A 16,044-nucleotide genomic window follows, 5' to 3' on the forward strand; every position below is an offset into this window, starting at 1 on the left:
ACCTTGCTGAAAGATTTCTTCTAGCTGGAAGTGCCGTAAGTATTGGTGTTACAACTACATCGGAGTACATATATGGTGCTTGCCTGGGCTTGAACTCGTAATCATCGGTTAAGATGCTCGCGTTCTAACTACTGGGCCATTTCAGCACATGTTTATAATTCTTCTCGTGCTCGGCGGTGAAGGAAACCATCATAAGGAAACCTGCATGTGTCTAATTTCATTGAAATTCTGCCACATGTGCAACCCGCATTGAACAGCGTGGTAGAATATGTTCCAAACCCTCTCCTTAATGGAAGAGAAGGCCTTATCCCAGCAGTGGGAAATTTACAGGCTGTTACTTTACTTTACTACACTGGAGATCACCAAATCGATAATGAGTCTTAAGAACTTAATTACAATTGATACGAGTGCACTGCTGTGTTTATATTTGCAATGTATGCACGCGATACATGACATTTCAACTGCTATTGTTAATTGAGACTGCACTTTGAACTCATCGCGTACGGACGTGTTAGCATATCTTTTAAAAGTGTTCTACCCTCTAATATGGTGCTTAAAAAGTGTACTGTGTGTAAAAGAAATATTACGAAAAAATCACCAGGTCTTGAGTGTAGTAGATGTAATAAAGTGGTTCATGCTAAAAATGCTTGTTCCAACTTATCTAATAAACAAATTAATACCCTGCGAAACTCGACGGGTATAGAGTGGAGTTGTGAGGAATGTTTACAAAATATGACTCGCAGATCGTCGTTCATGATTCCCGATGAAGATGCTGACGAAGAATCTGATGTAGGTCACATTATTAACGCCCATCCTACTATAGATACACGAAAGCTTGTTCAAGATATAAGTCATGAAATTAAAAAAACATTTCGAGAGGAGATTGGCAGCTTAGAAGCATCACTCGAGTTTTTAAGTGACCAGATTAATACTATGGAAAAATCAATTAGTAACCAAAACAGCAAAATTAAGGACCTTGAACATAAAAATCAGGAATTAATAAACAAAAATAAAAATTTAGAACTTCGTGTTGCTGTGCTGGAACAAGATTTTAAACAATTCGAACAAAAAGCACTGTCTACGACCATCGAAATAGCGGGCTTACCCGATTTTTCCTCATCAGAACTTGGTAAAGTATTAAACGCCATAACCTCAAAACTCGAGACAGATGAAAACGAGATCCAGTCATCCCAACGTGTCCCAGGTGGAAAAGACAAGCCCTGCACTATTCTAGTAGAAATGAAGTCTAAAGATGCATGTAGTAAATGGATAGCGGCTAATAAAGTCAAGAATGTTTCCGTAGGTCAAATTTTACCGCAAATTGCTAAAGAAAAGGCCAGTGATCGTGTATTCATTAGAGAAGCTTTAACTAAACATATAAAAACCCTATTATATAACGCTAAACAGAAATTAGGTAAAACTTTTCAATTTGTATGGTGTAAAGATGGAAAGGTATGTGCTAGAAAAACAAGTAATAGTAAAATCTACTATATTAGATCTTTAAAAGACATTGAGAACATCGAAAAACAAAAATAAATTTTTATTACACTAATTAGCATACCAGCCTATCTATCTATATATATATTATTTTAAATTTTTAAACATGTCCGTTATCCAAGAAATCTATGATTGTACTTCTATTGACCATTTTTTTAAACAGCTGCCAATAAATAGGCATCTTAACTTTTCATGTCTACATATTAACATAAGATCATTAATTAAAAATTATACTAAATTGCTTCAAGTAATCCACAATTGTCCTTTTCCTCTTGATATGATAATTATTACGGAAGTTGGCATATCGGAAAATATTGTCCATTTATATAATATACCGGGCTATAATATGCACACACAATTACGAGTAAATAAAAAAGGTGGTGGCATTATTATTTACACAAAAAACTTCTTAAAATTCACCTCCTTCCAGTACAAAAGTAATACATTTGAAAACTTAACCGGCATATTAAAAATAAATCAGAACCAAGATATAATTGTGTGTGCTATTTATAGACCACCATCGTCAAATAGAACTATTTTTGTTAATGAATTACGCAAGTATGTTTCAAACTATGATCAAAAATATAATGTTCTTCTTATCGGTGACACAAATATAGACTTAAAATGCATTTCCTCATACAAAGACTCATATCTCGAAACACTGAGCGAAAATGGATTATTGTGTGGAATCACCGATTATACTAGAATCGAATTAAAAAAAGAAATCGTCACAAAATCTTGTATTGATCACATTTTTGCTCGATTCCGAACATTGAGTCCATACTGCGCAGCGATCGACTTAGTACTGGCGGACCATCGAGCCATTATTTTTACCTGCGTTAGTACTATGAAAACAAATAATATACAGTATGATCTAAAAAAATATATTGATAATAAAATATTATATAGTGAATTAAAAAAAGTTGAGTGGACACAAACCAATGATATGAATTCCCCAAACCAAATTCTTGATTTTATTTACAACTCATATTATAATGCTCTCGAAGCTTCCAAAAAAAATAACACTTATAAAAATAGTTGTAGGCGATTATTTAGAGTGCCATGGATGGATACTAATATAAATCAATTATGCAATTAACGCGACAAATTATTTAGTTTATGGAAAAAGACACCAAATGACCCAAAACTAAGACTAAATTATAATAAAATTCGTAATAAAGTTCATAAGGTTCTTGAACATCGAAGAAACTCATACTACAGTTGTCGAATAAAAGATAACTTTAGTAATTCAAAAAAGATATATCAAATAATTAACCAAATGTTAGGCCGAACAACATCATCGATCGATGAAGCTATACAAAAGGCTTTTGAATCGCAAGGATTAACAACTAAGGCTCTCGCTGATAGCTTCGCAAAGGGATTCGAGCAAGCAGTAAAAACAATTATTCCGAAATGTAAAATAAAATTATTAGATGCGAGTTTGCATTCAAAACCAGTAAACTCTAGTTTGTACTTTCAAAGAGCATCTAATTCTAAAATTTGTAAAATTATAAAATGTCTCAAATCGAATAAAGCACCAGGGGATGATAATATTAAATTAAACCATGTTAAAATGATAGGGGAAAACATATCTGTGGCAATAGCTAATTTAATAAACTGTAGTGTTAAAAGTAGCTTATATCCTGACAGATTAAAAAAGGTTGTGTAAGGCCTATATTTAAAAAAGGCAAACGCAACGAAATTTCTAACTATCGACCTATAACACTTCTATCTTCCATAAACAAAATTATAGAAAAATACGTATGTGAACAAATACATAACTTCTACAATAAAAATAAGATCATATACGAAAAACAATTTGGATTTCAACAAGGAAAGGGAACGTCAAATCTTCTCTCTAAATTTACCGATGATGTAAATAGGCACTTAAATGATAAAAAACATATATTGGTCCTTTTTATTGACTTTTCGCGGGCCTTTGACACCTTAAATCATGACCAATTAAGACATAAACTGAATACTTGTGGAGTACGTGGACCATTACTAGACTGGTGCACAAATTACCTTAATAATCGTTCATTTACAGTAAAAATTAATGATATAAAAAGTGATGCTATTAAGATGACTGAAGGTACAGCTCAAGGCTCGGTTCTAGGGCCGTTGTATTTTTTATCTTATGTAAATGACATGAACAACTGTATTGGGCAATGCACATGTTATCAGTTTGCTGATGACACATGTTTAATGATTGCGGATCGTGATCCAAACAAAACATGTCAGCTACTACAGGCTGATTTCAATAGCTTGAGTAGATGGTGTCATGATGCAGGCCTTGTGATAAACATTGCTAAAACTAAACTACTTCATATAAAATCACCTTATATCAAACAAACACCTAACATGAATATAAAAGCCCACGATCACGAGTGCTTGCACATTGGTAAATATGATAACTGTGCTTGCCCACCTATAGATGTAGTTGACCAGCAAACGTATCTCGGACTGACAATTGATAACAAGTTAAATTGGAGTAATCATGTGGACGAAGTTTGTAACAAATTACGGCAATTTCTTGCAAATATTACTGTATTAAAAAGACGCATTCCTTACAAAGTAAGACTTATGCTATACAATGCGTTACCTGAAGCATACGTTCAATACGGTTTAAGTAGCTATGGTCGTACTTTCAACATATATTTAAACAAGATATATAAACTACAGCTAAAAATTTTAAAAACTATTGTGTCATCTTCTACTAAACATCAATATAATAACAATGAATTAGGTTTATTCAAACATTGTAAAACATTACCAGTTCACGAACAATTTAAATATATCTTATTAAAAGAACAATTTTTTAACTCAAATTTACGACAAAAAGTGGAACATCCTATACAAACACGGGCAGTTACCCGACATCACTTGCGCACGGAACGTGCTAACAATACTTACGGCCGGAGGACGACAGAGTACCTAGTGCCTCGATTAATTAACGATCTACCGCACAGTACACAAAATAAATTAACACAAAAAAATATTAAGTCTATATTGAAGAACTACTTTATAGATAATCTCTAAGTAAGTCGTCGTTATAATTTGCAACAGTCTTAAGAATGATCGTTTTAAACACTTATTTATCATACTTGCCTAATTTAGATAAAGCGCAGTGAAATTTTAGCATTAGGGACAAACCTTTGTGGTTTTTTATAGTGCTAATCAACACATTGTACTGTAATATTGTTTTCTTTTTCTGATAAATAAATTAAAAAAAAAAAAAAAAAAAAAAAAATTAAGATAACAAAGGCCCGTACGCGCAGTCTCTGGAGATTTAACAATAAATAAAGGCGCATTAACTCACGGCTTCTGTGATCTGAATCGGTACAAATTTTATTAACTAAAGGTAATCGCGGGGTCAATATAGCGTCGTGATTTTAGACGAAATGCAGACAGACTGGTGCTACGGTAGGTAAGCCTGATAACCATACTCAGATTCTTAACTTTGCTGTTTCATAAATTCAAATCATTTTTAAAAAAATGCATTGGTAAAAAAGGCGTATTATTCAATGTAAGATTATGTAGACGATAAACAAGTTTAGGAATTTATGCTTGCTGACTGCCCGACTGGATACTTACATGCATATACATATAATTGTAATTTTTTTTTTTTTTTTTTTTTTTTTATGGCATAGGTGGCAAACGAGCAGGAGGCTCACCTGATGGAAAGTGACTACCACCGCCCATGGACACCTGCAACACCAGGGGACTTGCAGGTGCGTTGCCGGCCTTTCAAAAAGGAGTAGGCTCTTTTCTTAAAGGTTCCCATGTCGTATCGGTTCGGAAAAACCGCCGGCGAAAGCTGGTTCCACAAAGTGGTTGTGCGAGGCAGAAAATGTCTGAGAAATCGCGCTGTTGTGGATTTTCGGACATCAAGGTGGTGCGGGTGAAACTTAGAATTTTGGCGAGATGTCCGAAGGTGAAATTCAGCAGCCGGGATTAATCCGAACAATTCCTCGGAACATTCCCCGTGAAAAATTCGGTAGAAGATGCAGAGTGATCCGACATCTCTACGCAAAGCCAAAGGATCAAGGAGATCGGAAAGAGCTTGATCGTCGATAACTCGAGCCGCTCTACGTTGGATGCGGTCAAATGGAAGGAGCTGGTACTGGGGAGCACCCGCCCAGAGGTGAGAGCAGTACTCCATGTGAGGCCGAATTTGCGCCTTGTAAAGTTTAAGGCGATGGGCCGACGTGAAATACTGTCTCGCCTTGCTGAGCACGCCCAGCTTTTTTGAAGCCAATTTGGCTTTGCCTTCCAATTGACCGCGGAACTGAACGAGGCTCGAAATATCAACGCCAAGTATTCCGATACTACCTGTAGCGGCTATCGGAATGTTCTCAAATCGTGGAGATACGACAAATGGTGTTTTTTTAGCGGTTAACGCGCAAACTTGCGTCTTTTTGGGGTTGAAATGGACTAGATTTAGCCGGCCCCAATTCGAGACTTCGTTTAATGAAGACTCGATTTCAGACACATATTAGCGCGGCCGGTGTATAAGGTGTCAACGGTACTGTCGTCTGCATAGCAATGAATGTTCCCGATTTGCAACAAATCATTGATATGCAGAAGAAACAGAGTGGGTGATAGAACGCAGCCTTGTGGAACACCAGCATTGACGAATTTTAAGTCAGAGCATGCACCGTCGACAACGACCTTGATGCTCCGATCTGCCAAAAAGCTGGTAATCCAATTGCATAATTTCCCGGGAAGCCCATAGGAAGGAAGCTTCGAAAGAAGCGCTTTGTGCCATACACGATCGAAGGCCTTCGCTATGTCCAAGCTGGCTGCTAATGCCTCCCCCTTGCTCTCAACTGCTTCAGCCCACCTGTGAGTAAGGTAAACTAGAAGATCACCGGCTGACCGACCCCGACGGAAACCGTACTGGCGGTCGCTAATCAGCTGGTTCTCCTCTAGATACCGCAGGAGCTGGCAGTTTATAAGGGACTCCATTATCTTGGAGAGCAAGGAGGTGATGGCTATAGGCCTATAATTGGACGGGTCTGAGCGGTTGCCTTTTTTAGGGATCGGATGCACCAAAGCTGTCTTCCATGAATTCGGGACGACGCCTAATGTGTAGGATTGCCGGAAAAGACGCGTTAAGACCGGTGCCAACTCGGGAGCACATGTCCGTAGCACGATTGGAGGAATTAACTAACATACTTGTATTTTATCTACTTTCCGAACCGGTGGTATCTTCACTAATTGTAGTTGTTAAATGACAATTTAAATGTAAAAGCGTACCTACTTGAATAAAGTATATTTTCATTTGATCTATTTTAAGGACTGTTGCATGGAAGAAACTTAACTAAAACACATGAATACTTTGTTTTATGTTAATATTTTGTATTCTTAGGCCAAAGTACCAGGCGATCATAAAGCTTGCGGTGTTTGCTTCTAGTGCCTCCGAGCTGGGAGCGACGGCGGCGGCGGCGGCGCTGGTGGAGGCGGGCGCCGACGGGCGCGCGCACCCCGTCACGCGCTACGGCCCGCTCTACATCGCCTGCTACCACGGACACCTGGACATCGCGCAGCTGCTGCTTCAGCACTTTCCGGAAGCGATACAGGTGACTTACTAATAGCCCAGTACTAGTGACCGTCGTTTACTTCTACTTCATCCGCTTGTCCTTATCTCAATTTTATTTGGGGTCGGCGCAGCATGTCTTCCCCTTCCATACTTCTCTGTCGGACGTCATCTCACAAGTAACATTCTTTCTAACCATATCGTATTTCACACAATCTATCCATCGATTCTTAGGTCGTCCCCTCTATATCCATCCACATTCATGCAAGACCTTCCTTACAATATGGATGATATTCAATACAATATCCTCATTCCTCCTCATAATACGTCCTAATAGTGTAATCGTTTACCTATGCTTGTCTGGTTAGAAGTTGGAAAATTAACTCTGTTTAAACTCCAGTGCCTCAGAAAGCCCGATTAACCCGAACTCCTCGGCCCCGAAGTATTCGCTGATGATGATAGAGTGCCCATATGCTCGTCCAGTAACCTATAGCACGGTCTATCAATGAGTATGTGTGCCGCGTATGTCAAATGTGTGATTTAAGTGATGGCTGTGTTGTCCTCAGCAAGAGACAGTGGAGAAGTGGCTGCCGCTCCACGCGGCGTGCATCGGCGGCCACCCCGCGCTCGTCACGCTGCTGCTGGAGTACCCCTATCCCGACCACTTGCTCAACACCTACACGTGAGTGACGGCAATACGCAAAATCTATTTTATGCGGCATTCTGACCAACTTACACTTAGCTGATGTTTTTCTAGGGAGAAGAAATATTGTACGGCTTTTTACTTCTTCTCGTCAACAAAATCAATTGGTTTCAAGTTTGGAATGCGTTTCAATAGTTCGTTGTGATGTGATATATAAAAGCGGTGATGTAAGAGCTGACGCTGACCCCAGCGCGCCCCGTGACGCGCGGGTCGCCGGGGCAGTTTATCTCAAAAATTACCTTATCACCATATAAATTATCCCGCACTTCCCTAAACAATATGGATTGCTGCGTGCTATGCTAAGATATAGAAATCAAATTTAAAATAGATTATATAAATCATGAATGTTTTGAGTGGTGACAAAAAGGTTGGTGGCATTTTTTCGCTGGATCGCAATTCTGATCCTGGACGAAAAATAAACCAGCTCTCGTGTCGGCAGTCAAGGCAATCATTGGGCTTTAAATTTAAAATGTTTCATCACAGATTAATATCAGCGGTTTTTTTTTTTTACTTTTTGAATATTGTCTATGACTACTTTTTCTTGATGGAAGCTAGTAATTTCATTTTTGGTCTATGAAATTAAATTTTCAATGTATTATAATGTTTGTGCAAGTCTAATATAGCTCCAAAAATGCCTGTATCCAGAGCAGAAAATTAAAATAAGAAATACTTTTAAAATTTTTATACTCCTATATCTATGTGGTACATCAGTTAAATAAAGATTTGTAAGACTTTTGAGGTCTAACATTTGGTCCAAGTCGACCATCCTCGGGCACCCCGATGATGGTCGAGTGCTAACGGCACGTGGTCGCCGTCCGCAGGGACGCGAGCGGCAAGTGGCAGTACCGCTTCGCGTTCGACGTGAACGCGCGCGACGCCAGCGGGCAGACGGCGCTGTACGTGGCGTGCACGCTCGGCAACGCCGCCGTCGTCGACGCGCTGCTGGCGCACACCGTGCCCGTGCACCAGGTCCGCGCCTCGGTCTTGCACTGACCATGCGTTTACTTATTATAATAACTCACTTAACTAATCATAAAAGGTCTGTAAGTAAATTTTACATCTGCGAAACTCAAACGATTTTCTTAAAGTTATACTATAAACTAAACAATTTTTTTTTAAAAGATAAATATATTTGTTTTGATTTTACAGTTTTGAAGTATTCAATTAGTTTATTAATTTAATTTAATTCAATCTAGTTGCATCAAACTCTTTTATAAAATGTTCATTTAGTATATACCAGTATTGCTTGCCTTTCTTGTTATGTCATGAGGGACTTATTAGTGAATTTATATGCATAATTGCTTGCGTAGCCTCAAACAACGAGCGCAGAACCGGTCCCGGTCCCGGTCCCGGCGCAGGTGCCGACGGTGCAGAGTCCGCAGCGCGCGAGCATCTCGCTCGGGATACACGCCATCGTCAGCAAGCTCACCGGCGCCGCCAACAAGCCCAGCGCAGTGAGTAGCGGCGCCTCCCTGTACGAGGAGGAAGCGGACATTCCGTAAGGTAGCGTCAGGTCACTCACGCGTGTGTCGTCCCGCAGAGCCGCGCGGAGGCGGGCGCGGGCGCGGGCGCGGGAGCGGGCGGCGCGGCGGACGCGCAACGCGTGCGTGCCGTGCGCGTGGAGGCGGCGCGCGGCGCGGACAGCTGCGTGGCGTGCGCGGCGCGCCTCAACCACGTGCGCGTGCTGCGCCGCCTGCTGGCCGCCGGCGCGCGCCCCGACGCCGCCGCCGCGCCGCCGCTGCCGGTAAGACATCACACTAACAGCTCTATCAGAGTACCGCCCCCTTATCAGATGGCATACTGCTTATCAGCATTACCGTATGCATTGTTGTGTTCTAATTTGGGTGTGCCGGCGTAACATAGGGGCAATAGGGCACGAGGGAGATGACATCTTAATTCTCGAGGTCGATGTTACCAGCCCTGTGTCGTTTGTTTCCAGTGTAAATATATTTGTAATGGTAGCTTATTCGAATCTCTTAATCTAGTGACTAACCAGTGACAACGATTTCCATATTCTGGATTGTAATTCCTTGTGAGCCGATGAAGATTTATTTGGTCGGCGGTCGGTCACGGTTGTTTATTGCTACAAGTAATGAGAGCGTGCGCGCAGGAGTCGGAGGGTCGCGAGGCGCGGCGGCGCTCGCGCAGCGTGTCCGTGTCGCGCTCGCGCGCCTCCCCCTCGCCCTCGCCCGCCCCCGCGCGCGCCCCCTACAGCGACGAGCGTGAGTGCCCTCAATACTTATTCGATAGTTTTGCGAGTTTGCTCTTATTTAGTTTATCTAACTTTAATGTACTTGATGTGATAAATCATCCAGTACGATACTCATCCGGGCTCAGGCGTGTTAAATGGTCATTACAATTACCAACCTCTCCCCCCCCTCCCAGGAGACGGCCCGTGGACCGCCCTGGCGGTGGCGGCGCGAGCGAAGCACGTGCAGGTGGTGGAGATGCTGCTGGCGGCCGGCGCCACCGACCCCGGCGGCCGCGCGCTGCGCGAGTGCGCGCGCCACGGCCTGGCGGAGCTGCTGGCCGCGCTGCTCGCCACCAAGGTGGGTAGTACGCCACGCCGCGACACGTAGGGCCGAGCACGCCACTGACCGAGCGCGTCCGCAGGCCTACCCCGACCCCGACTACAAGCTGGACAAGTCGCGCGTGTCGCAGAGCGTGCTGAGCGCGCGCGACGCCGACCCCGCGCTGTCGTACAGCGCGCGCTGCCCCAGCACGCCCGTCATGGTCAACTGGCGCGAGCTGCGCTGCCAGCTGGCGCGCCTGCGGTGAGTGCGGGCGCGGGGGTGGGGGGAGGGGAGAGGGGCGAGCGTGAGGGGGAGGGGAGAGGGGCGAGCGTGAGGGGGAGGGGAGAGGGGCGAGCGTGACCGTGTGTCGTGTGCAGCATGAGCTGGCTGGCGAGCGCCGCGCTGCGCGTCAACCCGCGGCTGGGCGCCGCCGGCAGCGCCGCGCTGGCCATCACCCGCCTCGAGCTGGCCAACAACGAGCTGCGCCTGCTGCCCCGCGAGCTGTTCTCGCTGCTCAGTCTGAGGTGAGGCCGCGCTCCGGTGTGTCGCACCGTTAGCTCCGACCCCACGGACACCCACCCGCCCGGTATGTGCAGGTACCTCAACGTGGCGCAGAACAAGCTGGAGCGCCTGCCGACGGCGGAGGACCCGTTCGAGGACGAGGTGGAGGGGCGGCGGCGCGGGAGGAAGCAGCCGAAGCGCAGCGCCGACGTGTACACCGCGCCCGTGCTGCAGGAGCTCTACTTGCAGGTACGGTTGCAATAAACGTTGGGACACGTAACACAGCTGGACACCTGCGATCCTCACTAATAATATAAATACGATAGTGACTTGACTACTCAATCCATGATTTTTTCCCACATTTAGTCAGGGATACAGAAACATCATAATATGCAACCGCCTCACCCAAATCACTCGCAGCTAAACAAGTATGTCACTATTTACATAACGAAATGACAAATGTATTGGATTTTCTAGCTCATGATTGAATTTAACTCTGTTTGTCTATCTGTCGCTTTTTCAATTACCACCAATCAAACAAATTTAATGACCTTTGGTATGAAGCGAATTTGTACTCCGAGGAAGGACCAGGCAATTTTTTCTGCCTTAATATATGACAACCTCCAACACCACGAGCGAAAGCACGAGCGACAACTAGTCTTATATGCATTTGGTATAATAAATTTTTATCCAGGATAATCGTCTAGAGGAACTTCCGCCGGAACTCTTCTCCCTCCCCTCGCTAACAAGCCTGGACGTTTCCAACAACAAGCTTCGCGCGTTACCGCCGCAGATGTGGCAAGCTCCAGCGCTGAGAGACCTCAATGCGGCCCTCAACCACCTCAAGGACCTGCCGACTGGAGATGAGGTACCGATCGGAGACGGTCACCTGCAGGTCATATTTAGAAACGATTTGTTTTGCTTTTGTAAAATAGAATGAAATTTAATTATTAAAAGTATGAATATTCAGTCTCCATTAAATTGTGGCTTAACAGATAACTAACTATCCACAAATCTGTTAGTTGCGGGCCTTTTGTGTAACGCACGGTGATATCATGTAGGGATAGAAAAATAATCCCGTTAGTCTTTACTAACAATAGTTCATTGAAATATATGGGACACGATAAAAAGAAAATCATACGTTTCTTTTTCGTCAAACAGTACACCAGTTAATTTTCACGATGTCGTTGCTAGCAGTACTTATAAGCTTCAAATGACGTCATAGTGAGGTCAGATGCTATTCGCATTTGAACGGATTCGTCTGCCCATATCGTTGAATGAATTCATTGCACGCCCAATTGGATTCTCCTTTGTAAATTGACATAATTGTGAATTTAGTCGATATTCTGATTAGATCACTGATCCTACATGAAAATCCATAAATATTTAACTAAATAATTTTATTTATTGAAATACCTATGTGATTTAATTTATGGTAAGTACTGTTTTATCTTAGTAGATTATTTGTTTCAGGTGGTATATTTACTGCTTAATCCACAACCAATAATTATTATTATCTGTATAATAACCATAGATTAGAGTGATGTTATCTGAATGTATCGTATAGTATCGTAGCAAGCAGTACTATCGAAGCCCCCGCTTGAGTAGTTGTGTCGTGTCCAGGGCGTGCCGGAGGTGCAGCAGCCAGCCTCCCCCTCGGAGTCCTCGTCGCCCAGCGCCTCCCCCTCCGTCCACTCCGCACCGTTCGCTTTCGACCAATCAGTGAGTTGTGTCACCGAGCCCTACTAACTCATGCTAATTCACTTTAATAACACTTGCTACGTGATTTGGCATTATATGTGAAATGTATGTTTTATTTTATGAATATTACGTGCCTCATTGGTCTTTTAACTAGCTACGAGGCCGCAGATCCCGAGGTCTTTGACTGTCAGAACCTCTTCAAAAGATTGATTTATATTTAACTTACTCTCTGCTCTAGCAATAATGACGGGCTTTTTAATAAAAACCAAGACCAGTGTTTTGGACACTCATACAAATATACAAGATGATGGTTGTTTGGTAGTATTCCTTTAACTATGTTTATCAACATTACCGACCGGTCTCGCAGAATTCATCCTCCCGAAGTCCATCGCTGGACGTGAGCGAGTCCTCCCCCGACGAGGACGACATCCCCACGCTCGGCAACCGCGCCGGGAACGCCGTGTGAGTACATAACTATTAGTTGGCCAGGTCGGGTGAGTATCCTTATTCTTCTTTCGTCAATTATTGTATGCTCTACTTTGGTGATGCCCGATCTTCCATGTTCAGTTAACCAACCCCGAGTGACCGGCTCTATTCTGCCCCTGTGTCCAGATGGTCGGAGGCGCGGCGCGCACACGCGTGGCGCGGGGCGCGGGCGGCGTCCCCCGCGCGCGGCGCAGAGCCCCCCACGGAGGGCAGCTGCCTCACGTCTCTCAACTTGGCTCACAACCAGTTCTCGTGCGTGCCGGCGCCCCTCGCGTGTCGAGCGCCGGCGCTGACGAGGCTCAACATGGCCTACAATAATCTAAGGTGAGGTGTTCCGTATTAGTATCCTCCTAATACTGTTTTCAAACATGCCTATTCGATCATGACACTGCTTTCCACAGTTTGAGCGATAAAGTTGAATTTGGCTCGAATGGGCCATACGAAATGCACAGAGTTTCGTAAGTGGCGGTATTTGAACGTTATTTATGCATATATGTGACGGGACAGTCGTCTCCGAGTGCTAGTGTAGAGCGCGCTCTCCCGTGCCGCAGGTCCATGTCGTACGTGACGTCGTACCCGACCAGCCTGCGCCAGCTGGACCTGAGCCACAACGAGATCTCGTGCTGGCCGAGCCTGCCGCAGGTGGACAGCTTCGGCGCGGGCGGCGCGGACCCGCTGCGCTGCTACTGCGCGCGCCGCGCCGCCCGCGCGCGCCCGCGCTCCGCCGGCTCCGTGCGCGCGCAGCTGCTCAGCGCCGCCTGCGCCGCGCGCCGCCACCTGCGCCTCGAGGGCCTGCGCACGCTGGTCCGTCATGTCGAGCGTTACCGCCGAACAGGCTTTACTGAAATATTGATTTCAAAATATAATTAGAACATTTTTATAATGGATCAATGTCATAAGACCTTAAAAATAGTCCACAGTCTACTTAACAAAGCTGACAACTACGACATATATGTAAATGTGGGGGCATTCTCGCACCGAAAGTGGAAAAACGTGTTAAACAAACGACTTCTTCTCTATACCCTCGAGAAAATCTTTGCCAGTAGGAGATAACAAGTTCACGCGTAGGGTACAACTTTGCCACGCACTTTTAAATCTTAATGAGCCGCTCGTTTATGTTCAGATTTTAGCCAACAACATGCTGACGCGCATTCAGCTGACGACGGACGACGACGGCCTCGTGCCGGCGGTGGAACCCACCAGTGACGAAAACGACGACGAGTGGGTGAGTTGCCGATATTTCCTTGGAGATTACTGCTTGTTTACCCTGGCTCATGGACGAGTTTGTCCATGATACTGAGTTACCCCGCGCGGTGTGAGCAGAGCAGCCGCGGCTCGCTGAAGGCGCGCCTGCTGTTCCCGCTGCTGTCGATGCTGGACGTGTCGAGCAACCTGCTGCGCGCCGTGCCGCCCGCGCTGCACCTGCTCACCAACCTCGCCGTGCTCAACCTCAGCGGGAATAAAGGTCCGTTGAGTTGCAAGTTTTTGAGAGCATTATTATTCTGTTGATATAGGTTGTCTATGGGGCAAATAAGCCACCTATAATAGCGCTGCCGATAATGCGATAGCGATAATGGCGTTGTAAAATAGTCACATAGTCCTTTCATCAGCGGGCGAGTAAATGGTGAACGAAACTACTAATTACTAGTTTTTCACTGTTCGCAATTTTGAATTTACACTATATATATATATATATGTAAGCTTTGTGTTAGTAGTTAGTAATTAATAGTTGAGTCGAAGGAGGTTGACTCAGTAAAAAAGATATTATATATTTTTTTAATGACATAAGAATTGTCAATTAATTTTAAAATATTGATTTAAGACATTCATGTTATAAAAGTATTTATTTTTATTAATTAATGTTCATTTGGTCTCTGTTGTTTAAAAATTAAAGCAAGAACATTGCAATTGTCGATTCTCTATTTTAGGTTTGTAATACTCAGCTTTTATTATTGTATTTTTTTTAATTGTAAAATTTATTTGTTACTAACAAAATTAAACTCTATTTTAGATGAATCAAATTGCTTAATTTGAAAAACCCATCACCCTTATAAATCGACAATTGCAATTTGCATGTAAAAAAAGGTAACATTTTTTTACCTACATAATGGAGAAATTAAGATTTGAATTTATAATAAAAGCCAAACCAGATGATAATAAGACAAGTATTTATGCCATAACTTCAATTACGGATACACAAAACCAAACGTATGTTATGCCTAGAGAGTACCAACCAGTGCACCTACACAAAGAAATAATAAAGCATGAAATATTTGACAAAATAAAAAAAATCTCTGCAGAAAAGGCACGATAAGAGACAGGTTTGGATAACATTAACTAAGGATATGAAATCAACATATTTAGATGATAATAACATACAGTTTGATGGGTTTTTACTTGAAAAATTAGAACAAAGAAATGAGTCTTTAGCAACAGAACCAATATTGTTAAAAAAAAAAACAGAAAATAAGATGAAATTAATATCAGAATTTTCAATAGAGAAGTTTTCAAAAAATACAACAAATGTTAAACAATGGTTAGATACTTTTGAAAGTGACTGTTCACGATTACAAATAGATACAGACTTACAAAAAGTAGAAATTCTAAGATTGCTATTGGAAGATAGTTGTGTAGATTGGTACAGCTCAATGATTATTAAACATACTGTAGATTCAGATTGGTCGGTATGGAAGAAAAGTTTGAGTGAAACATTTGCTGATAAAGGCTGGTCACCAATAAGGTACGCTATGAACTTTAAATATATACAAGGATCAATGTTAGAATACGCTCTAAAAAAGGAGAGACTGTTACTAGAAATAAACAAATCCATACATATACCAACCTTAATATATTTAATTGCCACCGGTCTACCGAACTTTGTAACGGATAGAATTGACAGGGAAAACCTTAAAGAAGTAAATGACCTTTTTAACTGTATAAGAGGATTAGAAAGTTTAACAAGAAAAAACGACACAAGGAAGACCTTAAACACTGTTAATAAATACAATAAACCAGAAATAAAACAAACTGAAAAAAAATCATGCAGGATTTGTGAAAATAAAGGAAAAGTGAATAGATCACATCCAGAGAGTGTTTGCTGGTAT

The 16,044-nt window shown here is 42.8% G+C and overlaps 1 protein-coding gene across 1 annotated transcript in view; it reads left to right on the forward strand.

Moving 5' to 3' along the window:
- The window catches only part of LOC124541398 (leucine-rich repeat serine/threonine-protein kinase 1), a 69,111-nt gene that overhangs the window by 38,113 nt on the left and 14,954 nt on the right, over nucleotides 1–16,044 (forward strand). The window contains exons 5-21 of the mRNA XM_047119251.1: nucleotides 6,914–7,079; nucleotides 7,603–7,718; nucleotides 8,561–8,708; nucleotides 9,050–9,188; nucleotides 9,317–9,483; nucleotides 9,850–9,961; nucleotides 10,125–10,288; nucleotides 10,353–10,513; nucleotides 10,630–10,776; nucleotides 10,849–11,002; nucleotides 11,448–11,621; nucleotides 12,377–12,475; nucleotides 12,822–12,916; nucleotides 13,067–13,264; nucleotides 13,492–13,744; nucleotides 14,064–14,165; nucleotides 14,264–14,405. Coding sequence (XP_046975207.1) covers nucleotides 6,914–7,079; nucleotides 7,603–7,718; nucleotides 8,561–8,708; nucleotides 9,050–9,188; nucleotides 9,317–9,483; nucleotides 9,850–9,961; nucleotides 10,125–10,288; nucleotides 10,353–10,513; nucleotides 10,630–10,776; nucleotides 10,849–11,002; nucleotides 11,448–11,621; nucleotides 12,377–12,475; nucleotides 12,822–12,916; nucleotides 13,067–13,264; nucleotides 13,492–13,744; nucleotides 14,064–14,165; nucleotides 14,264–14,405 — 2,537 coding nt within the window. The remainder of the gene's footprint in view (nucleotides 1–6,913; nucleotides 7,080–7,602; nucleotides 7,719–8,560; nucleotides 8,709–9,049; nucleotides 9,189–9,316; nucleotides 9,484–9,849; nucleotides 9,962–10,124; nucleotides 10,289–10,352; nucleotides 10,514–10,629; nucleotides 10,777–10,848; nucleotides 11,003–11,447; nucleotides 11,622–12,376; nucleotides 12,476–12,821; nucleotides 12,917–13,066; nucleotides 13,265–13,491; nucleotides 13,745–14,063; nucleotides 14,166–14,263; nucleotides 14,406–16,044) is intronic.

The sequence above is a fragment of the Vanessa cardui genome, chromosome 28 (genome assembly GCF_905220365.1).
Source record: "Vanessa cardui chromosome 28, ilVanCard2.1, whole genome shotgun sequence".
NCBI classification, from domain to species: Eukaryota; Metazoa; Arthropoda; class Insecta; order Lepidoptera; family Nymphalidae; genus Vanessa; species Vanessa cardui.